At 35.5% G+C, this 25,270-nt stretch overlaps 2 protein-coding genes across 2 annotated transcripts; both read left to right on the top strand.

Moving 5' to 3' along the window:
* The first annotated feature begins 311 nt into the window (after positions 1 to 311).
* GPRC6A (G protein-coupled receptor class C group 6 member A) lies at positions 312 to 12,835 on the top strand. The gene is made up of 5 exons (XM_072410206.1): positions 312 to 583; positions 3,804 to 4,107; positions 5,467 to 5,682; positions 6,122 to 6,251; positions 7,706 to 12,835. The coding sequence occupies exons 1-5, from the start codon at positions 390 to 392 to the stop codon at positions 8,815 to 8,817; spliced, it is 1,956 nt and encodes a 651-aa protein (XP_072266307.1). The 5' UTR covers positions 312 to 389; the 3' UTR covers positions 8,818 to 12,835.
* A 4,997-nt stretch (positions 12,836 to 17,832) lies between these two features.
* Positions 17,833 to 25,270, top strand: FAM162B (family with sequence similarity 162 member B). The gene is made up of 4 exons (XM_072408796.1): positions 17,833 to 17,990; positions 19,407 to 19,515; positions 21,884 to 21,992; positions 23,833 to 25,270. The coding sequence occupies exons 1-4, from the start codon at positions 17,906 to 17,908 to the stop codon at positions 23,914 to 23,916; spliced, it is 387 nt and encodes a 128-aa protein (XP_072264897.1). The 5' UTR covers positions 17,833 to 17,905; the 3' UTR covers positions 23,917 to 25,270.

Below are 25,270 nucleotides of genomic sequence, written 5' to 3'. Positions count from 1 at the left end.
TCATACTTAAATTTATGACACACACCAAAATCCCACAAAGAATCAATATAAAAGAGATAACAAGACATATGAATGTTTTGTAGACTCTCTAAAACAGATGGGAGGTATCAGAACAGATGCTTTAATATTCAATAAGCATTATGATGCTTTTGTATTACTGCTAATTGTCTATGTAGTGTATGTGTGTTTTATCCTAATCAAGAACCGATATCTCAACCTGTAGCTGCCATACAGAAACGGAAGCATCTGTACCCATAACAAAGAGAATTAGCCTAGACAAGGTGCATCCAGCTCACACTGCTTGTTAGCTGCTGATAACTAAACTGTAACTGTGCTTAAGTTGAAGAATTATTGTTCTGCATTCAACAACAGGAAAATGATCTAGAGACATGGCACTGTATGGAATATCTATATTCATTGGGATACTAATCAGTGGACTATACTGCTGTGACATTCCTGATGATTTTGTAGGAGCAAGAGCACACGGGGACATTATTATTGGGGGCCTGTTTGCAATACATGGAAGAATGATGAACTCAGTTCGGGGATATCCACATCAACCGGCCATTCAGAACTGTGCTGGGTGAGTTTTTTTTATTTAGAATATTCAAGTAATATTTTTAGGTCTCAGTTGGTGGGAATCAATTACTGTCATTAAAACATATAGCCCTGGAAGATTCCTACAAGGGAATGTTTAGGAGAATGTCTGATTCCTTGGTTTTTAAATAGAGCCTTGATCAAGGTCAGTATGGCTTGGATGTTAACAAAAAAAGCATTCCTGCTTAGCCATTGAGAAATAAAAAATGTAATTTATTTAAATAATGGGTCATCAAACAGAATTTTGACTTTCATATATTCTACACTATGGTCATTACATGGTGAAAAAGAAGAGGAATACAAGTTAATTTTAATCACACGTGATGTCTCTGTTTTAAAATTTAGATAAAGTTGCTCAGAAGAAGGGATATTCACAACTGGCTGGTTTACATTAAAATGTATTAGGAGATTGTAAAGGTGTTTTACACCTTTTGAATCCAAAATTTGGGCCGAGAGGCAATTGGTGGATCAAGTAAACTTGAGATTCCAAATCCACATTTTTTCTCCCAGTTCCAGTAAACTGACCCTCAAAATGGACTGAAGTAAATTCAAGCAACACAAGATATAGATAATAAATTGCAACATAACCAATATCATAAGTAATCCATATAGTTTATCTACCATAACCGAAACCTGTTTTTTTTATTCTAGAATGTTAACGAATGTCTAACCACATATAAATAATTATATCTACTAGGACAACATAGTTGGCTATAAATGATCATTATGGTATATTATATATTTGGTATATCACGTATATCATGTATATTTTAACTTGGAGAAACAGAACTGCAAAGCTGTGGGAAAGGTGACCCAAGGATGTTTTCAATTTTATTCTGACAGTGAAAGCTTGACACATCTAGTTTTTCTCATGCCCTTTAGTTTGCTTTTACAAAATTGATGCTGTACAATCCAACTTTTTAATGTAATTTATGTGTTAGCCCCCTCTTGGAGACAGTGTTTTTTTTTAATGTAGAGATGTTGGGAAATGTAGTCTGGCATCTATTGCTCCTAATGTTCCCATTTTGGGTGTCACATTTAATTGACCATATAACTGACTGAATTTAGAGATGGGAAAGAAGCTGTCATGTGCAAGAATATATGACCCATAAAACAGCAACTCCAGTTTCTATACCTTGTTTATAATAAAATTTGCTTTGTTCAGATTTTGGCTTAAGCTGCGTACACACTTGCAATTTTTGTCGTTGGAAAGGATCTTTCACGATCCTTTCCAACGACAAGGGGCTGCAAGATGCATGAACNNTCAAGCAACACAAGATATAGATAATAAATTGCAACATAACCAATATCATAAGTAATCCATATAGTTTATCTACCATAACCGAAACCTGTTTTTTTATTCTAGAATTTTAACGAAAGTCTAACCACATATAAATAATTATATCTACTAGGACAACATAGTTGGCTATAAATGATCATTATGGTATATTATATTTTAAGCCAGATTTTGGCTTAGTGAATCTTTAATACCAACCAATGCCAAACAGATTATCACATTTTACCAGAAGCCAGATAACATGACAGAAGTAATTATTCACATCATCTGACTATGTTACCTCAAGTCATATTGCTAGCTGTGGGTATTCTTAGGTCCTGTTGATGTCTTTTTTTTTTAAGGAGAACAACATTTTCTAGCGCCTGCCTTGGTGGCAATTACCTAGAGTACAAAGGCTTGTATTTAGCTACTACAAACCGCCAAAAATTTCCAAAAAAAAAATAATTTAGCCCTAGCAATTGTTTTGCATGACTGTACACTTCTTGCTCCTTACAAACATGTGTAATGGGATATAACTATGGAACAATGTAACTCCTCTGCAGATACTCAGGAGTTACATAATTAGTGGATGCCTAATAGCTTTGGCTGGGATCCAGAGTCAGGGATAGCAGTGTCAGGGAACAGTTTCTGTAGGGTAAGTGTGCCACAATGTGCAGGTATGTTGTTTTTCAGCAGTCCTACATATTGCTGTATGCTGCTGTAATCAACAGGGCTTCTTCTCCCTTAACTGTATTACCAGTGTAAAAAAAAGTACCTTAATAAATAATGAGTACTCAGGTAACTCTATTTTTTTATTATTATCAATTATCTCCTCCTATGTTTCTATTTTTTTAATTTCTACTTACACTCAATTAACTGGCTTCCTTCTCGATCCAGTGCAAGTAGTCCTCTTCAGCAATAATGACTCTAATTTTATGCAGGCTGAAATTCTGCATGGACCAAAAAATGTGTGGAATAGATAGAAAAGTACTTCAATGAGTAAACTGTGCATCTATAATTTCATGGTAGAATACATACTGTTGTATACTGGGTCTTTAGAGAAGAGAAAACACAAGCAAAGATGCTTTCCCTGGCATGGGCTAATATAATTTACATAGTCTTGACTGTATATAGTGCATAAAACAACTACACATTGACTAAACACACAGTCAGTGATATGTTGCATTACGGTAAAAATTATTAGAACACGCTGATTTTAATTATCTCATAAGGAGCAATTAGGGATATCACACAACATACAAGTAAATGTAAAATAACACAGAGGACTGGTTGCATCAGATACCTATAACAATGGCAATTTTAAAATAAGAAAATAAAAAAAGGGAGTGCTACCAATGTTGAGCTTTTCATAAAACAAATGACATGATGATAAAAAAAATGGATGATTTATAAACAGCATATGCCAATCATTTATTATATGCATTATAATATTTTGAAAACCTCTCACCCCAAATTATATGCTTGGTTGATCTTTGTCTGTAAACTTTACATTATCTGCCTATTTGTCTTGTAATTTATTTGTGACTTGTTTTAATTGTAAAGAAAACAAAAGTCCAATCGAAACATGAAAAACATTTCCTAGATGTCATGTTGGTTGACTGGTTTGGATGTTCTGAATTTTTCAACCCTTTTGTTTGTTGCTGCATATGGAAATGTAAGATTGATTTCATAGTTTCCCAAGTCCTGAGCATTTAAGTCTTCTGAAGGGCACATGTAATAAGCGGGCAATAAGGGTATCATTGTTATTGGACAAATGTAGAAAAAATCAGTTTTTTTAAATGTTCCGCCTTTTTTCTAATATCTATATGGGTAACTGTGGATGACAAGCATTTAGTCTTGCTTTCTGATCTTATATGGTATTAGTGCATTCATTTTTTCTAACTTAACATCAATATTGGTTTTGTTGCAGATTTGAGATGCAGGGATTCCTGCAGATGCTAGCCATGGCTCATGCTATAGAGCTGATAAATAATTCCTCACTTATACCTGGAATTAAACTGGGATACGAAATATATGATACCTGTTCAGAATCCACACTAGCAATATCAGCTACATTGCGATTTCTGTCTACATACAATACCTCAGGGGACAACGTGGCATTCAAATGCAACTATTCAGACTATACACCCAAAGTGAAAGCTGTGATTGGAGGCAGTTATTCAGAAGTGTCCATTGCTGTTGCAAGGTTACTAAACACCCAGCTTATCCCACAGGTAAAACTTTATTTCAAATCTATGGTATTTTGTCTTCTGTGAAATATACTTTCAATGTTGACTTCCAATGCATAATATGATATTTACAGTGAAAAAATAATATGTACGCCTATGCTTTTCCTAAATCATTAAAATTAAAGCGCAAACAGACGTGAAGCCAATACTCAAGTTATCTTTGGTTTGTCAATGAAAGAAACATGCATTCTTGTCTGAGCCATGGCTATAATATGTAGGCAGGATGGGGAGCAGTTGCCAGACCAGACCACTGCCAGAGGCTTATCAAGCAGGGTTTAAAAGTAATACCTCCAAAATGAGAGTTTGTGTTTTTCCCAAGATCTGTCAACAAAAGTGTCTAGTATTATGCACTGTTTATGTGAAGTAAATTCTTCAGAAATTAAAATTATCATGTTTACAACTCAGCATCCATATGGTGGGAACATGGTATTGGCATTTTTGGGTGGGCATTAACTTTTATCTTTATTCAACCTTCTAAATGGAAAACAACTGAACCAATGTACCTTCACCTAACAGAATGCTGTACAAGGAGCAGCCTAAGGCAATATCCGGTTAAAGGATCAATATTTAATTAGTTAGTTAGATTTTTGCCAAGGGTTTGGCAAATCCTGTTTGAAGTTTAGAAAACCCAAACCTTTAAGCCAATCCCATTAAATATGGGAACATTGTATATGGAGTCTAATGTAACAATTAGCAATGTCAACATTTGAAAATTTAGGTTTTAAAAATTTTTAAAAATACTATAAAGCAGGGAGAGGGTCCTTCTCATTTGGCTTCAAGGGCAGCATGAAAATATAAAAAGACAAATCCTTTCAATGATAGATTTTGGGAGCCATAAATCTTCAGGTGGTATATCAAAAGAGTATCCATCACTGACTTATTTTAGGAAAAAAGCAGGTTTTTAAGGTAGTTTAGCAGGAACATATGCAAATGGTGGATAGGAATTGACTAGGGGTTGTCTGACGGTGTCCATGTTCTTGCAGGTGCAAACTTTTCCTGCCAAATTTTGTCAAATTTTTATTATGTTTTAAAATAATTTTGAAGATACAGCAGTGTAAACACCAGGCACAAAGAAATATTTACTACAAGTATTGAAATGCAACTAAAGTTCCGGATAACAAAATTGCGAGTAGTCAGAGATATCTCATAATCCTACCAAAACAGTGTTTTAACTTTTCAGCAAACGACTGAACCTAACGCCTAATCCTCACTTTGATCACATATTCATTTTACTCTGTCTCCATTTTGCTGTTGTTGTCAGATACGAAATATATAACATAAAGCTTCTTAATGTTAACAATACCATGATTTTTGTATTAATAACCCGGACCCATGTTTTTACAGCTTCTACAATCCCTAAAGGCTGTAAATTTCACTTACAAAGGCCGGACTCTTTACTTTGATTCCAAAGGTGATGCCAGTACAGGATATGATGTGTTGCTCTGGAAAACCGGCCCTAATGGAAAGATAAATATCACCCCATTTGCTGAATATGACACCCAGAAGGACGTGTTTAAATTCAGCACCAAGGATAAAGAAAATGAGTTTAAACTTTTGAGGGTAAGAAAACAAGAGCAATCTTTACATTTACAGGTTTTAAGTGACACAAAGTAAATACCGGGTCTGCCTTTACTGGCTTTGTTAGGAAAATGCTATATCTGCCTTTGCTTTTGTATCACAGACCCAAATGCATATGCTGTAAATAGGTGTCATTTTTAACTAAAATTATTCAGGGTCAGAAACTAAAAGAACCGAAGCCAAAGCTATGACAGCCAACAAACTAAAACATTTAAAACAAGAGGCTTTCACCTCCCAAATACATTGTAGCCATATAGGTAGGGAATGAGGTATACTAGGCATCTGCCCAGTACCACTGACCCTCCAACACAACCTTGATAGGGCATGTGACCAACACCCCATTACTCTTCAAGAAAATAAAAATAGTGTTTTTATGTTGGAATATTATTATTGAACAAGAATGTTCTCTTTGTCAAAACAGAAAATTTTTTCCCGATGTTCAGATGAATGTAAACCAGGGCAAATGAAAAAAACATCAGACAACAAGAGCCAACACACATGTTGTTATGAATGTGTTCCCTGTCCTGAAAACCACTACACCGACAATTCAGGTATGGGTTCAGAAGCTTGTTGGTTTCTTTTTTACTAGCATGGAGGGCAATTGTTTATATACAATTAAATATTTAATTTTTTTTTAATTTGGGTTATTGCGGAAAAAGGGTATAAACTTTTGTCTGCTTATGAGTTCTGTCTTTGTGAGCAGAGCCAATATAACAAGGGTACAGAAAGCAATAAAATAAAATAGAATCTATCCATTCTCTATTTCTTTAGAGATAAAAAGTGGTTGTATTTCTTTCTGTGTCTTTGTTAGGTGATTTTGCTTATTTTCTGTTCCAATGACAACACAATAGGAAACGAGCTTAGACAGCAATAAAACTAGAAACAACTTTCCTTCTTCATGCCAACAGTAATTCGGTTGTAAGTAGGCAGGAACAAAAACTGGAATATATCAATAGGCGATTTCCAACAAGCAATGTGTAAAAGCATTGTGTTAGGTAAAACACTCCTTGTGTGCTGAACTCAGAACATTTGTTTAATTGAACTGTGATCCATGTTTTACTTACCTGTATGTGAAATAAAAGCACATGCTAGGGCAAGTGAAAATAGAGACCTGGTGTGGGGGGGAGACTGTGACTGTAGGATTTGTGACTTTTATGTATAAATCAACCCCTTCTCCTGGCTAGCTGGACAAACTGGGTAAAATTATATACTCCACTTGATTGTGAGTTTGTAGAGATGATACTTTGGGCCTGATTTAGTAAAGCTCTCCAAGGCTGGAAAGGATACACTTTCATCAGTGAACCCGGGTGATTCAGCAAACCTGGAATGGATCTGGTCAAGGATTCAAAACATTTGCTAGGAAATACCAAATTACTTTGAAGAAATCCATTCACTGATGAAAATGTATTCTCTCCAGCCTTTTGAGAGCCTTAAAAAAACATGCCCTTTGTACCCAAAATGCATTTTACTTTGAAGTAGACATAAACCCTCTTGTCCTTTGATCATTTGATGTGCAACTTGCCTCTTGGAATGTGAAACTCTTGGCCAGCGTTGTTGGTATTGGTAGCCCTAGGCAGTGTTTTTTTTGTAAGAAAATAGGTGCTGGAACTCACATCTTGTTAATCCTCCAGGGTCCAGGCACATCTTGTTAATCCTCCAGGGTCCATTTAAACAATCGGCCCTCTCCAAATGTTGTCACAGGTCAGGCAGTTCACGCTGCACATGATGACACTTCCCAAGCACTTAGGCTGCTCAGCCACCGTCCAGTATTGAAGCACGCATGCGCAGCCTGTATTTACAGGCTGAGCTGTCATTTTCACTGACAGCTGTTCCCCTTCACTGACTTTTATGGACTTGAAAAATCTGTCAAAAAAGCCCTGACCCCAGGTATTTGACTGTCATGGCACTCAGTAGTAAGATAGTATCCATTGGTTTCAAAAGAACATGTGTATGTTACATGCTTTTATGCTTTTTATTTTAACTTGTATGTTTAAATCTTTTTCAGATATGGGTAATTGTCTGGAATGCAACAATAAGACTCATTGGTCTCCGGTAAATAGTCCTGTCTGCTACATGAAACAGATTGCATTTCTACGCTGGGATGATGGCTTTGCAATTGTTCTCCTTGTTGCTTCTTTTGTTGGTATTGTTCTTATTGTTGCTATAGGGATGCTGTTCACAAAGAACTTTAATACTCCTGTTGTTAAGGCATCTGGAGGCTTTCTTTGCTATGTCATCCTGCTCTCTCTCCTTTTCAGTTTTATCAGCGCAGTCTTCTTCATTGGGCAACCAGAAGACATCAAGTGCAAAATGAGGCAGACAATGTTTGGTATTAGTTTTACATTAGCAGTGGCATGCCATATATTAAAGTTAATAAAAATATTGCTAGCTTTTACCTTTGAACCCAAAGTGCAAAGTATTTTAAAGCGCCTGTACAAGCCATTCACCCTAGTTTTTGTATGTACCGGGATTCAAGTCATGATTTGTACCACTTGGCTGGTATTCTGGCCTCCATATACTAAGGAAAATTTCTCTCTTCCAAAGATCATCATACTGGAGTGTGATGAAGGCTCTACGGTGACATTCAGTATCATGTTAGGATATATTGCTGTCTTGGCATTCATATGTTTTCTTTTTGCATTTTGGGGAAGGAAACTGCCAGAGAATTATAATGAAGCCAAATTTATCACATTTGGCATGTTAATTTACTTTATAGCATGGATAACGTTTATTCCAATATATGCCACAACGTTTGGTATATATTTACCAGCTGTTGAAATGATAGTTATATTGATATCTAACTATGGCATTCTGTCTTGTACGTTTCTGCCCAAATGCTACATTATCTTATGTAAACAAGACACAAATACCAAATCTGCGTTCCTAAAGATGATCTATAAATATTCATCCAAAAGTGCCAGCAGCTTGACTGTTAATCAGTTATCTTCCAGTTCATTACCATTACCAGAGGGCAGTAACACTGTGACCAGTGTCTCAAGTAGACCTTCTGTGAGTTGTATAAGTAATAGCTTTTCATTTCACGAGAGACTTGTAGCTGCAGATATACCTCCAACAAAAGCCAGATGCCTCCGAAGGAAAAGATTATCAAGCATCTGATGAGAGCATTTCTCAAGACTTTTTATTGTATTGACAAGAAAAAAACACCTGCATTGTCATATTCATCAAATACTGCAATGACAGATCACAATCTACCCAATTTCTTTTATTGGCTAAGCAATTACTTTTATTAAGGATTCCAATGAAAACTACTAAAAGTGGACTAACATTATGTGGAACTATATATATAAAAGGAAGCTTTAACTGATGGCAAACAAGGACTTCTGTTGAGTGAAGACTGCTTCATTTTAAAGCAAGGGGTGGTTTCATTTAGACAATGAAAACACATTTTTATTTCATGTTCAACTGTGTATAGCTACTTTAGGGGAATTGTATCATTTGCTTGACCTGATGTCTGATATTTTAGGATTATTTGACTAAACACGTGTTAGGGATAATCTTAATGTATATACAGTCCAAAAGTTGATGCCTATGAAAAGCAATGCTCAGTATTAGCAAATTTGACATCTGTTTTACACAGTAAATACCATTTATGTAATAAGGCCTGGAACTATTATTAGAACCAGAACACAGCTTTCGTTTGTGCATTATCTACTTTTTTCACAGTACATTTGTCAACTATAAATATTAATTGACTAAAGAAACTTTATGGATCTTTACCTAGGTCTTTGTTTTAGGTTGGTCCTAAGAGAACCTGTGCCCAGGTCATGCACATTAAAGTATTTACATATTCTGAACCAGCTGTACAACACTTAAAACAAGCACTCATTTATTTAGTTTACTGTGTAGGAGCCATGAAGTAATTAAAGGACTAAAGTGGAAGATCTTTTTATGTTAGCCGGGCCCTATATACTTATATTTATCTTACCTATGACTTACGCATTGATGAGTGCAAAATACCCATCCTTCTAAGAAAAATCTTGAAATGCAGAGCAGGGGAAGTCTCTCAAGGAGATAGTCCAATCTATTGCCAGAACATTGTTTTGTAAAATTTTGCCTACTCTGCATTCAATAGAACCTTACCCAAAAGGGTGGTGACTTTATCCTTGGCTAGACTTTGGATAGAAGACTAGTGTAAGGTAAGTTTATTTGTAACTTAATTCTTTACAGGTTAATTTTTACCTTCATATATTAGGTGATTTAGGGAGGGGTTCAGGCCAGCAGGTGGACCTTTATTTTTCATAGTTCACAACACAGCAAAAAACAGAAAATAAGCAGAATCTTGGCAGCTAGTCTGCCCTTAAATGTTAATAGCGAGCAGATGTCTCTAAGCAGTTAGAAACTGAATTAAACTAGTTTTAGAGTGTTTCATGTGATCTTTGTTTGAGGTCAAGGATGGCTTGTTGAAAGTATATAAACAGTGTAATGCCTTTACACTCAACCTTTATTTTTTCTTAAACATACTGCACCCACAGATTCATGTTAATAATGTGTATTCAAAATCATAACTTTTGTTAAGGTTTTGAATAATGCAGAAGAATAATAACCAATGTCAGGCTTGTACTGCTATTTTTCACCCCATAGGGGGGATGGATCTCTGTGTATCTTGGTAATCATTGTCATCACTGCTTTAGGACTAAGTCTAATATCTTTTATCATATATATATATATAGTGTATATTGATATACATTAAGTAATTCACTGAGAGCAAAGTGACGTAAGAATGGTAAATGGAAACCAAAATTATTAACCTACTAAAGACTGGATTCAAAATCACACTGTGAAGTAAAAAAAACTCAAATCACAGAATGATCACAACTGCCTGTATGCACTGCTAATGACGTCTGGGCATTCCTCTGATGAGATGGTAGATGTGTGTCCTGGGGGACCATCTCCCAATCCTGGATCAGGGCATCAGTGAGCTCCTGGAGAATCTTTGATGCAACTTGGCAGAGTCTGATTCATTAATACATAATATCCCAGAAGGTCTCTATTGGATTCAGTTCTGGGGAACACAGAGGCCAGTTAATGACATAAATGCCTTTATCATCCAGGAACTATATACACAATTTGGCCTCATGAGGTTGGGCATTGTCCTACACCAACATAAACTCACTGCACCAGTACATGGTTCATTCATCCTGGTATGTAACAGCCTTTAGGGTACCTTTAGCTCGAACATAGAGCTCTGTGCAGTTATCTTCAAAAATATGCCCCAGCAGACCATGACTGACTCACTAGCAAACCAGCCATGCTGGATAATGCTGCAGGCAGCACAACATTCACCATGGACTCTTAAGGCTCTTTCCTGTCTGCCACATCACAGCACTTCTGCTCTCATCTGTGAAGTGAATGGGGCACCAATAACGAGCCTGTTGGTTATCTCTCAAGCTGAAAAGTACTAGGCTGTGCGTACAGATCCCACTACATGATGTGGACGCATTCCACTATCTTGGAGTTTGGTCAAAAACATGCACACAAGTAGTCCGCTGAAGATCATCATGTAAGGCTCTGGTAGTTCTCCTCCTGTTATTTCTCACACAAAGACACAGATAAAAGTTCTGCTGATGGGCTGTTGCCCTTTTATAGCTACATGACAGTCTTCTTGTGGAAACTCTCATCTTCTGATATTCTCACCATTGTGCTGGAAGACCCAGTAAGCCTTCTTGCAATTTCCATTTGGATTTACTATCCTCGATCATCTGGACCACCTGTGCAACTACCTGTACTACCTTTGGATACTGTACGGTACCAGCATTGACAAGGGCACTATACAAAATACAAGACTGAAATATCAATGAAGAAGAAGGAGAAGAAAATTTTCTTTTTGTAAAACCATTTTCTCCTCTGGGGTTGGTTCGCTGTTGACCCTCTTGTCCACCTACTATGGACATACAGCATATAGTATGTACTTTTAATTTTGCCTTGTATTACACAAGATTGTCTATAATGGATATGTAACCAAAAGATTAAGAGAACACAGAAGATGCTGAGCAGCAAGTCTACCAAGGAAAGCAGTGTACAAATGTACAAATGTCTTAATATTAATAGCATTAAATCATATAGCTGCAAATTATTGTTGTGACGACTGTGTGACTGTTTGACAAGAGTCAAATTTGTTTGACAATTTGCTTAGCGAAATTATGGTACAAATGCCCCCTCTGCTCTAATAGATATGATGCACCCTGTTATCTCTAGTAACAGAATATGATTTGAACATATGGTTACATTTACTGACTTGCAATGCTGGAAGTGTGTTGCTAAGCTCTTCTGCTTTAAAAAAATGTTTGCTTTACTTTAGGAAGAGCAGGAGATAAGCTTCTAGTTTAGAAAAAGCAAGTCTACCTGAAAGATAAGCTGACGTTAACCAGAAACATAATTTTTCCTTACATGGATAGCTTGTACTATGAACAGGATATGACCTAACTATGTGCAATGGTTCCTACTAGCACTGCCATACAGTGATATGAAAGTGTTTATTTATTTATGTATTTTATTCAGGTGATCTTACTTTGGGGCTAAGTCAGGTAAGATATGTGAAATAAGGAGCATTTTCTTTTAGGCGTGTGGGACATAAATCATTCTACAATTTATTTATTTTTTGGGACTAATTCGATTAGGTTGCTTTCCCTTCTTCCTACCCAATATTAGAGGTCCTTCTTGTCACCAACCCATTTTAACAAAAGTCGACATGCAGGCTTAACCAGATTTAAATATATATACAGTAAAATGCAATATTCATTATAAAAAGCTACATGGAATATGGTACAGCTTTATAAAACTGCTACAGCTATATAAAAAATGATATACTCAAAATATATCAGGTTGAAGAACTGATTTAGATGTTATATAACATGGGAAATAAACTGCATCTTGTTTTAGATGATGGGAAAATACAATAAACATTTTGTACAGTGAGTTTGAGCTGTTTACATATTGTCATTTCCTTAACTTTGAAGTGTTCTGAAGCATAAGAAGATCAGGCAATTGTTAAGATTTGTTATCATCTGGAAGTATGTGAACAGCTGTAAGAATATTTATATTTTGTGTGTGCCTATTACAACATATGTATCAATATACTGCTGTAAAAAAACAATAAAACCAAAGTTTGTACTGACCTAGTGTAATAGCCATAATGCTGTTTGTCATTTTTGTGACACACATTTATAGCACATTCTTTATTCACACATTTGTAAATAGGGTAACATTCACCTATATTTTTATGTCCTGATAATAATTTTCTAGCAATCAACCATTTTCAATCAGCTTTTCACCATCAAAAAATGTTTCAATGGATCAGGACAATTGATCAGTAACCGTGCATGCTTATATACAGGTATACATATTTGGAGCCTACTGATATAGAACAACATATTAGGAAGACGTTTGATCTGGCTATGTACTTTTAACTTTGTACATTCTGTTTTGAGATTTACCCAGCTTTGTCACCCCACACGACCTTGCTTGATATGGTTGGAGATCTATGTTTTCTCTACTGCAGTTCAGTAACACTTAAAGAGAAACTTTAATCAATTTTAAAAGTAGCTCACAAGCCAAAAAAGTGTGGCCACCCCTGATGTAGAGTGTAAAGGTAAAACAAAGGCCACTAGGAGCCATTGCTTTATTGTTTTCTTTTTTGACAATAGAGGTATGTCTTTTTCGTCCATTTAATTTCCTCTCCCATCCTCACCCTATGACTGTACTGTACAAGTAGAGGTAGTAGAATGATAAGCTTATCTCTCTTTTAGTCTGTATTATTCCTGGTATTAAGCCCCTGGAGCTTATTGGCTTCCTGTGTTGCCTTTCCATATTCTAGTTTAAACTGTACAGTGGATTGCAGGAGGCTGTTATCAAGTGAAGGTACTTCCTTGCTGTTTGAAGAATGTATGCCTTGAAGAATGTATTTAATAAATAAAAAGCTGCATTGGTCTGTGTCCTTTATATCTGTCTGGAATATGTATTACCAGGACTAATTTTTCAACCCAAGTATTATTGGAAACCATACAGGTATTTTGTAGAAAATAAGAATAACTTATGAGTAATATAACTAAAAAAAATGCCAGACGTTTTTTAAAGAATTTCATAACCAGGTAAGGGTATACGGAGAAAAACCCATGTGTTTAAGCTCACCCACTCCTTCTATATGCAAATTGCGATATGCAAAAATGCGATTTCATTTTCACCTAGCAAATGGAACACTTATGAATGTTTGTTTTATAGCTTTCAGCCTTTCTGCAAGGGAAAAATATGATGCAATACTGGGCTAAAAAGGATTGTGATTGTTATGAAAACAAATTGCCATGTTGATATGAACTCTATGCAAACTAAAGAGTTTCCAAACCTCAATATCATTATATTAAACAGCATTTTGTTATGTCAACAAGTTAAATCTGAAGTACTTTAAAATGGAGTGATTACATTGTCTCCATCAAATGTTTTACAGCAAAAGGAAGGGATTAAACATTTGCAGAATGATTGTAGTAATATAAACAATTCTAAGCTGGAGATTAGAGTTATATACTTAGGGGCATATTTAAAAAGAGATTTATCAAGGCAGATATTATTTAATTTGTCAGCAATTTTCGCAGTTCTTTAATAATTATAATGATAAATTTGAAAAACCCATTTCCTGGACCCGTCAGCCTATTGCTAGACAGCAGCATTGTCACCAAGAAAGAGATGTCACTCCTCATGCAGGTGAATGCCTGTTTAGTTTTCTGAACTTATTGCATAAAAGCAAAAAGTGGCAATGGATTACTGATTACACAGATGTGAGATTGGGTAACATTTCCTTCTGTAAACGCGTGAGATCTGAATTTTTTATTACATTTCCATGGATAAGCCCCATCTGCACATGCCCAAGACTGGGCATTGGGAAAAGGAGCAGCCCAAAGCCTTCTAGTATACGTTATGTAGGTATGGCGCAGTGATAAGAAACTTATATAAAGTAAAAAATGTGGTAATAGGTTCACTTTAAATTTTTCTGGAAGTTTCTTTTACAAAATGAGACTCATACCTTCACTGCTTAGATCATTCAGTTCAATAATGTTTATAGTAAAAACATTTCACAAAGAGTGAACAGATACCAACAAAAACAAGCCAGAAGAAAATATTCATTCCAAGTTTTTTCTCCTTATGGTTTGTTTTCCCTGGTTCTTTCTATTTCCTCATCAACATGCTACAAAAAAATAATAAATTAAACCTTTGTGTTTTTGTTAACATACCTTATTTAAAGACCCAGTAACCTCATTAATAGGTAGTGCCTACATGTGATGCTAAGCCTCATTAAATGAAAGAACTGCAATTTAAGGAACTAAATGGGCAGATCAGAGACCATAAAGACTGAGGTGGAAATAGATAATGCTGGACATCCTCTAGCTAGGAAATGGGTTGGGTTTGCTTGACTTGCTTCCCAATGCTAATTGTGAGAAACCCAAACTGTGCATTAAAATCACAAAAGACTGTACAACTGTGCAAGATAAAAAATAAAGCCAGAGTTCAACTTTAATTCAGAGACAGTATTGCAAGGATTTTAAAAATGTTTTAACTTTAGAAACATTTTTAGCTACAGAGGAGAAGAGTAGAACATCAGCACAACAAAGTAATAGCAACTAAATGTAGGAGCTAAAAATGCTATCACGAACATGATATGCCTGATTTATTAAAGCTCTAGATTTAGAAAGTATGTGGGGCTGCGTTACTAGCAATGTTGTGTCTGCAAGAAACATGTAGGTTTCTCTGCTAGTTATTCAAAATTTCTGTACTGGGACTGGTTTTACAGGGAATCTGCAAAAGCAGAGTGGGGCAGATTCACAATTCCAGGCCCCACATTTTCCTAAGGTTTAGAAGCCTATTTAGCAAACCTTGTGCTAAACATAACCTGACTGAAGGTTGGACTTGCTGTGGGTCAGTTTGTATTTTTGCTGCAAGGAAAAACAATTTGTTTATGATAGCCAGGAGGCTGTTTATTTTGTTAATGTATTTTTGCAGACACTAACCCCCCCGCTAAGGAAGATTGTTTGGTTTGTTTGCCATTTCCTCTAATAAATATGGGCAGAAACCCTAAAACAAAGCTGGTGTGTGGAGTTGCCTCTGTACCATCCTATTTGATGCTAATCCCTCACACTAGCCAAAAGCCTTTAAGGTTGCACAAGACTTTGGTCCTCTGTTGCATAAAGGTAATTTCAGTTCATGTGTAATGCCTCAAAATGGGTCACACCTGACAAAACTAAAATATGTTTCATCTGTTTAAATCACTCTGTTGTTGATGGAATTCCATATTCTGAATCATTGGCATGTAGCATAGCCCATCTTGTTTTAGGTTTTTGATCCCAAATATCTTAATGCTCTTCTGTAGAGTTTCAAAGTTTACATGAGTTTATTTGTATATTTATATAAATATATTTGGTATATTTGGTAAATATTATTATGGTAAACTCACAAACACAGATGCTATTAGGTGCAAGAGATGACTACTGTATCACACAAGGATTCAATATTATGTGTATGTTGAATTTATTCCATCTGTGTACTGACTGACTGTGACTGATACTCAATCATTTGCAAATTTCAGCTTTGTGAACTTAATTTCCCCAGGGTGATCATAATCCTCTCCACCCATGCCCTTTAATTGTATAAAAATTACAAACCCAAAGCTGAAGACATGTGGCCTTCCAGCCCTGTGTCTTCTCTCTTATTTGTTTACATCTGACAGGGACCTTCTTGAGGTGGTGATGACACTGTTTACTAAGAATTGAGTCTTTTTGAAAATGTGATTCCTTAATTGAGTGTAAAAGTCTGCAATGTTTTATGAATGGGGGACAGAAGTCCTGAGACTGTGTCCTAGACTTTTGTTATTAAGTTTAAATCCAATTGGATGTGGAGGGAAACTTTTGTCATGATTAAGATGATTAGGAGGCTATTTCCTGATGGTCCGGCGGGATGGGCGAAACTGATAAAACTTGGGAGCACAGGCACGCCCAGGGTCAGAACTGCCCACATGCACAGGAAGAAGGCACTTGCATTTTAGTGAGGAAAAGGTAAGTGTGACAAGTATACATTTTGGAAAACAACACATATCTAATATCATAGATCTGCAAAACCACATATGACATTCTACTGAAAAAAAAATTACAAGAAGCATATTATTACCATAATAATTTTACCATTAGGGAAACAGGAAGATGTGTTTTAACACAGAATGATGTCAACATATGATTATTACTTCCTTGTTATTGGAACAACTGATTAAACTTAGAAAGCAGGTATCAGGAAAAGGAACTGCAAATACATTTCTACATTAAACATAAGACCAGAAAGAAAGAATGCTATGTTTAAGATGTTTAAATTTAGATGTTTGCTCACATTTCCTACTGGTACAATCCGAAATAGCACAGTTGTAACCTAAAGCCTTTTCTTCAGGTGTTACTTGAGAAACACCCTAAGTGAAAAAAAGTATGTTAACAGGTATAAAGTGATGTTACAGACCTAGGATAATTTTCAACTAAGCTCATTTGTATACACATGTGCATTGTAGCTGGCATGCTCATAGACACTTATGCCCAATTTTAGAATAGGTTCCAGATGACCATTTTTAGATCTGTGACAGTAAAATGCTTAAAAATCTTCAGCTACTTACCCTGAAATACCTAACCCTGTTCCTGTGCCAGTTTCTAAATTGGCTTGTTCCCTGACCACAGCTTTTTCTCTCTGGGTTCCTGGAGTTCACAGTTCTCCTTCTGCAACAAATGATCTCTAATACCAAACTAGGACATACTGTATACAATATATTTACTTACAAAAAAGTTAAAGGGAACACATAATCAACAGTATAACACCAAGTCAATGAAACTTCTGGGATACCAATTCTTGCATTTAGGATGTATAAATGTAAATCATTTCACAATCTTCCTAACAAAAAAAAAAAAAAAAACATTATTCGCATATTGGCTGGTGGTGTTCTTTAGCAAATAAAGGTTGATTCTGTTACAGTGCCATGACTTTCTTAACTCAAAATACAGGCTTCGATATCTGTTCTCAGGGCTTGAAATCACAAAGTCTTGGGAGCAAGGGGTGGTCTAAACAGTGATGACGTTGTTAACTTGGCACTTTTCCATAATGTAATTGAACTCAGAGATGGGAATATTACGACAATTCAAACAACACAACAAACATAATTTGGGAAACTATGACTGCAGTCGGATTGGCAAGAAGATGCATGAGATTAGGACAGTTTGTTCATGCATATTACTCCACAGAATGTGACACTGGAGGTAAGGTTTATGAATAATGTATAATTATGATTCTGAATAATTCTAACCTCAGATTTGGATACAAATACAGAAGACACAATAAATAAATACATATTTGCTTCATAAAATATTGTTACTTCTATTATGTGTTAAAAAAAAAAATCATAAAATACCTTGTTAGTTTATAAACATGTATATTGGATTAAAAGTGCTATTAGGATCGATTAACTAAAGAAATAGAGGCTGTCTTATTTTTTTTTTTTTTTTTGGTCAATGAATTTAGGTAATGTTTATCTTCATTTGGGATTAAGGTCTGATTCTTATTTTCTTCCTCTCACCCTCCTTGTTTATTAAAATTGTTCAACTTCTTTTTATACATTAAGCTAAATTTGCATTCACCTAACAACGTTTGTTCCTTTATTACATTCTTTGAGCACAACTTATTTGCTGTTTAGCTGCAAAAAAAGACTAAGCAGAAGTCATTTTGGACAGTTTTTTTCCACATTCAGGTTTACTGTTTATTTTACACATGCAGTGATTTTAATGTACCTCTATTTACAAGCAATATGCTAGATCAGTGTTTCTCAACCTTTTTAACATTGGGGAACTCTTGAAATAGCTTTGGGAGCTTTAATGGAATAATCTACTAAATCCATAACTCACTTATCTTGACCTAAGAGTCACAAACTGCTCATTGTTCAAGGAACCCCTAGCAACCTCCATGGAACCTGGTTGAGAAAAAAATTGCTAGATTGTAGAGTACTAAAATTAACACAATAAAACAAGACATTATTAAAACTATAACTGTATTTTGGGGCTGTCCTACTAAGGAGTAATATTATACCTGTACGTAAATCTAAAGCAATTTTCAATCTTTGTAAATCTGTAGTTTTCGTAAAATGTTGTTTTAAATGGAATAGGGGAGGATTATTGCCACTATGAAAATTTTACTGCTATCTGGGTTCTGCTACTGAGATTTACCTTTGCTTTCTGACATGGTAGTAAGAGTTTTACAAGACAGGAAGTGAGATTTAATCTAATATAAGTCATAGACTTCTATCACGGAGCCCCAGTTTGCAGAAAGAACCAAACAGGGGGTTCAATCACTTCCCAGTGTACTCACACCTAAAATACAAAAAGCTCCATTGGTCCCTGTTCAGGAATTATCTGTTCTGACGACATTACAGTTCTACTAATCCATTGTCACCATGTCATGTGTCCCTGATACACAAGCAGCTGTGCTGACACAAATTGTTCAGACATTGTTCTCTAATTCACATGAACAGCCATATCACAAAAACATCAGTAATCATTTTCTAGTACATCCTAAATATCTCTCACAAGGTCTGTTAAACTAAGAGACAAATATATTGCCTACTGTATATGTTTCATTACTTTACTATTTATGAAGTAAATATTTTGCATTCATGCTCCTAGGTGGTGCAAGGAACAACATTTCTTACTACAAGCCAAATCCTTTTGATAAAAAAATACTGAAATGGACAGGACGTTTCAAATCAGAAGCGGATATTCCACCATCAATTCCGTAAGGTTTCAGTCAATTTTCAAGCAAGCTAGTAACTTGACTCACAAAAAAATAGTAGGGAAAGATTGGACTTATATTGTATAGTATTGTATTATGTATTTTTGTACAGGTGTCACAGAAACAGGAAATTAGGTAAAATATCTGCAATTAGGTTGAAGAATAAAACAAAAATTGTCACGCTTATACTCTTTATCTAGAACCAAGAAAAAAATTAAGTGTTACACTTAAAATATTTGCACTATAGTTAGAAATATGTGGCATGATCATAAAAAATCCAAGAAAATGAGTCTAATGGATCAGATAGCATGCAACAGAGAAAAAAACAGTATGGTATATGGATATAAAAAATAGCCTTTTAATAAAATAAAAACGAAGCTCCCATTGCAATACCCCAATGACAGTATCTCAAGTGCTGCCCCAAAACTACAGTAGGGCTATGTGAACAAAACAAAATATCAGTAATTCTTTACTGGAAAATAAAAATAAATAGCCCAAATAACCAGTATGCATCATGGAAAATCCAAATTTAGGCTTAATAGGCAGCAGATGAATATTGTCAAGTGTTCCCTATGAAAACAATAGGTTTATTTAAATGTCTTGAAAAAAAGTTGTCAGTTATTTAGGGACAGTAAGCACTACTGAATCCATCATCAACTGAATCAATACAACTATCTACATGGGCCAATTTTTGTGATTACAGTGCAATGTGAGAGTTTTTTTATAACTTTTTCCCTATTACCACTGGATAAGGAAGAGATTATGTACTTTTCCTGCATGGAAAACTGGCCGCAGCATCACCTAAAGAAACATAGTAATGCTAACTCTAGCAAAAACATTTAGCTTCACTTTAGGAAAGCCCCTATTGTGCAATAAGGCACCTCAACAGTTCATAGAATTGCAATCCAGTGAACATTGTAGTGTGACCAAGAGCCAGAAGTGGTACAGGGTCTCCTCTTTATACTATTTAGAGTCAACTCAAGCAAAACTCCAAGTAAAATAAAAAACCTCAATGCTACAAGGGGTACCACTAAAAGCACTTTTACTTACCAATCATCTGCTCTGCCTGCAGCCAGTTGCTCCTCTTCCCTCCAGCACTTAAGGCTGTGGTTGTTCTCTTTATGTTCTCACTAACATTGCAAAACTGTTGGTTCTGAATTTTATGTGATGACAACAGAGACATAGGACTCAAATGATAGAGCTCAGATGAGAGGCATTGGACACACACACATATTAATTCATTTATTTATTTTGGTTGAATGTATTTTTATTTGTTTTTGGACTTTTTCATACATGGTGAACAAGCTTTAAAACCTGCACCACTGAGAAACTTACTGAACCCAGTGGAGGTAGTTTACATCATTGAGCTCTTTTTCTGTGGAAGTGGGAGTACATTGAATCAGTTTTAGAACAAGCTGTGAAGACTAAATTTCCAGTAATACTTAGCGAGTGATATCTGTGACAGGGCTTTTGTATACGTGACAAATACAGTGCAGGTCCTGCCAAAAACTGTCTCTTATCTGAGCATGAAAGCTTCTGCTTACCTTACTTTACCACTCATTGATGTGTTTGCTCTGTTTAAATTCAAAATCAATTATAGTTATAATTTCCACTCATTAGATAATTTAAGATGTTCTGATGTTTAAGTACAGCTGTTTTCACAGTACTGAAACACAGTTTGCAATCATAGTTTTTGTTTTATCATAAAAAAAATCATATTAGTAGATTTTAATTAATATTGTATCTTGTTTCATTTTCAACTGGACACGTTGGAGCTTATTTATTAAAGACCTGCTAGAATGGAGAAGATAGGCTATCATGGGTGATCCAGCAAACCTTAATCCTTAATAAATCAGACCCATTACATTTGAATTGATACTGTATTCCATCCTGCATTTAAAAGAAACATGTGCAGTGGAAAGTGGACGTGCAGCAGTTTATTATTCAGATAAGAGATATGTAGAGAGAAAGATAAGTACTAAATTCCCCAGTGACTGGATACAGGTTATATACAGTAACATCCAATTTAATATATCTGTCCTGGCATAAAGTATTATCAAGAGCATTAAAGGCCAGCTCCAGCTTGCTTCTTCAGCTGCTTGCTGCACTACATCTGTATTACACCGTTATTTCCAAAAGTCTTTGATCTTGTGGCACGATATCTCAGTTTTTGCTCCCCCTGCATCTACAGTGGCCACAATGTCACTGGGTGTTATTCAGCTAGAAAATACCTGGCAAATGATCACAAAGAATTGAGTCTGTAGGGAAAAAAAAATCCTATAACTAATTAATATCAATCAAGTTTATTTATATGATCTTCACAGGAACATTTTAGCTCTCAAATAATATTTTCTTTTTCTTTTTGGTTTAGGCTAGAAATGCTGGTCAGAGCTCGGAATAAGGCACGCATTAAAGCTTGCTACGTTATGATTGCAATCACTATCATAGCTTGCTTTGCTGTCATTGTATCCGGCAAAAAGGTAAGAAAGATTAGAACCAAATACTTTCCCCTTAGATAACACCTATATTAGCTGTACTGCCTCACTCTTTTTAAACATCACACAATCCTCCAGCAAACAAATATACATTATAGGATTTAAAAATCACTAACAACCATTAGGCTACATAACAACTGTTCCATCTAAGTTAGCTGCTGTGTAAACTATACAGATGTCAAACAAGATTCTACAATTACTCATTTAAAGAAGTACAACAGTAGCATCCCGATTTTACAGTATATCAGCATTTTACTATGATGCAACAGAGAATAACAAAAAATGTAAAGAGAAAACTGTATTATAACATTGACATTGTGTCTCCTATATTTTTTAGTTCATTTTTACTGTATCTTGTTAGAGCAGGAAGAGAAGAGACAGGATTCAGCAATTAAAGCAGCCTTTCTCAACCTGTTTACATGGAACCCTGCCAATAATGCCAAAAATGCCAATAATGATAAAATGATACATTAACCTGGTGGTCAATTTGATGATTGCCTTTTACATTATTGGCCAGTGGAATGACTGCCTCCCCATGTGGATACAATAACCATATGGATCATTGGTGTTAGTGGTAATTGACTCAAGAGGAACAAATTGTTCATTGCTGAAGGAACTCCTAACAAACTTTGGAGGAACCCTGGTTAAGAAACATTGATCTAACACATAAAATGCACAGCTGCAGCTAAATTAGTTAAAGTAGTGGTTCTACGCTCCTTTCTTTATCTCACTCTGTATGTCTTCCTTCAGACTTTTACTTAATCAAAGGTAGTCTAAAAACAAACAGCTTCTGCTCTGGTGTGTTGGAAACATTTGGAAATTACATTTGGAAACTAGTGTCATGAGTGAAACCTGTAAAAAAGATTTATTTATAAATCAGTAAATAGCAGAAGAAAATATTTATAACATCAATACCCCGATTATTATCAATTACAAACCTGCATACGTGCAATTTTCTGGTGCCAGCACTACTACATGTACTTCCATTTGTGAACTTGTGAAATTCTAATATAAAACATAACACTCTGCAGCACCTAGGCACACATCTCCAGTACTTCTCCAAGCTGCCTGTCAGTTATGCTGACTTCCTGACTACTTTTACAAAAGTATGCAGATCAATAAAAGCAGAGAAATTTATTTACTGAAACACAGTTGCAATCATAGTTTTCATTTTATCATGAAAAAAACATATTAGTAGATTTTATTAATTATTTCATCTTGTGTAATTTTCAACTGGACACGTTGGGGCTTATTTATTAAAGATCTCCTGAAATGGAGAAGATAGGCTATCATGGGTGATCCAGCAAACGTTAATCTTTAATAAATCAGGCCCATTACACATGCATTAATACGGTATGCCATTGACACTTAAAAGAAACAAACGCTTAAAAGAAACAAACCCAGTGACTTGATACAGGTTACATTATAACATCCAAATTAATATATCCTTCCTGGCATAAAGTATTATCAAGAGCATTAAAGGCCAGCTCCAGCTTGCTCCCTTTGGCTGCTTGCTGCACTACATCTGTATACACACCTTTATTTCCAACAGTCCTTGATTCCTGCTCCTCCTTAATGTACAGTGGTCACAATGTGATGTGACAAGACTAAAAACATGAAATAAATCCTATAAATAATTATTATTAATCAAGTTTATTTAAGTGATCTTAACAGGAACATTTTACCTCTCCAATAATATTTTCCTTTTATTTTTGGTTTGGGCTAGAAATGCAGATCAATAAAGCCGAGAAAATTCAGAACTTCAAAAAAATTCTAAACATGCACACCCGATGTATAAATGTTATATATTTCTTATGTTTTGCAGGCTGCTGCACGTCATGAGTCGCTAACAAGTATGAATTTAGCAAAGAAAGAGATGTGGCGTAGAGAAGCAGGAAATAAGCCATGAACCTATTCAGGACATTCATATAAATAGATATATTGCATGAATACTTTTGTAATAAGCCTCTTTATGTCCACATACTAATAACTTTTCGGACTTCACTGTTTTCATTGCTTGTTTCTTATTTGTCAGACAAACATTAAAGGTCTCATAATCAAAATTATCTGAAGAAGTAACTAATCCCAACAACACACTGGTCACTATAAAAACAATGAAAAGTTCTTTTAGTCATGGGCTATCAATTTGATTTGAAAACGGGCTGCAATAGCACTGATGTCTTGTGTAATATGTATACTTTCTACAACCAAATAGGGACGAGCGAGAAGGCCTCTGCCAGTCTTGCTAAAATTTCCTCCAACTCCTCCAACCGATGGGTTCGCAAAATTTCGGCAAACCAACTTCGAGGAAATTCCTCAACGTTCGAGGAAATTACAGGATGATACAGGATGAGGACAAGTCTCCCCATTCATCACTTCCAGTGCTCTGGGATTGGCTGAGGAAAGAAAAATCCTGATGACACTTGAGCTGTCATCAGGGATTACCTTTCCTCAACCAATGAGAGAGCATTAGGGGTAATAAATTGGGAGCCTTGTCCTCATTTAACCTCTAGCGCCCGGGGATCTCTCAGTGACAGGAGGAGTCCTGCCGCTGTGCTTATGAATGACGTGAATGATTCCCATGGCTGCATTCATTAATGAGCACAGCCGCGGTACTCCTCCTGTCAGTATGAGTCCCCCGGCTGTGCTCATGAATGGATGCAGCCACGGGACTCCTGTATTGCAAGAACACATACTTTAGTTCTGGTAGGGCTGCAAGAGCAATCAGGGGAGCAGAGCTGTCAGCTCCGCTCTCCCGATTGCTTTTGCAGGTCCTGAAAAATGCGAATTCGACGGTTGAATTCACAAAGCCGTTCTCGCTTACATGTTCGGTAAGCGAGAAAGGCCCGATTCGCTGTGAGATTGAATTTACACATTTTTTGAATTTACATTTTACAATATTATATACCTGCATATATTTATAGTATAGGCATGCAAATGTATATTGGTGTTTTCTCTAAATCTGATGTTTCTTTATTTTTAGTTTATTGTGAATATTACCTATGTAACCTTTAACTGCACATAACAATGAACTGTACTTTAATACTTACAAGCTAAATTAGAGATTACAGCTAACATAGAGGCATGTTTCAAACTAGCTTAATAAAATGATAATAATAGCAAAATAACATAAAATTTGTAATTTGTTCATTCTTTTTAAAGCAATGAAAATATAAAACACTGCTTTATCCGCTCAATGGATGTCAACTTTTTATCTCTTTTGTAAGCAACAATTATAAAATAAATTTCATCTGTAGCCTAAA

Source organism: Pyxicephalus adspersus, chromosome 4 (assembly GCF_032062135.1).
Source record: "Pyxicephalus adspersus chromosome 4, UCB_Pads_2.0, whole genome shotgun sequence".
NCBI lineage: Eukaryota > Metazoa > Chordata > Amphibia > Anura > Pyxicephalidae > Pyxicephalus > Pyxicephalus adspersus.
Note: the sequence above shows the minus strand (reverse complement) of the source record. Positions and strands in the feature narration are given on the sequence as shown.

What these genes read in the sequence shown, in the direction of transcription:
- FAM162B (XM_072408796.1), top strand. Translation starts at nt 17,906, where the DNA reads ATGACTGCAGTCGGATTGGCAAGAAGATGCATGAGATTAGGACAGTTT. An exon ending in CACAGAATGTGACACTGGAG is followed by an intron (nt 17,991 to 19,406) that starts GTAAGGTTTATG and finishes TCATGCTCCTAG; the next exon opens with GTGGTGCAAGGAACAACATT. An exon ending in TCATTGTATCCGGCAAAAAG is followed by an intron (nt 21,993 to 23,832) that starts GTAAGAAAGATT and finishes TATGTTTTGCAG; the next exon opens with GCTGCTGCACGTCATGAGTC.
- GPRC6A (XM_072410206.1), top strand. Translation starts at nt 390, where the DNA reads ATGGCACTGTATGGAATATCTATATTCATTGGGATACTAATCAGTGGA. An exon ending in GCCATTCAGAACTGTGCTGG is followed by an intron (nt 584 to 3,803) that starts GTGAGTTTTTTT and finishes GTTTTGTTGCAG; the next exon opens with ATTTGAGATGCAGGGATTCC. An exon ending in ACACCCAGCTTATCCCACAG is followed by an intron (nt 4,108 to 5,466) that starts GTAAAACTTTAT and finishes ATGTTTTTACAG; the next exon opens with CTTCTACAATCCCTAAAGGC.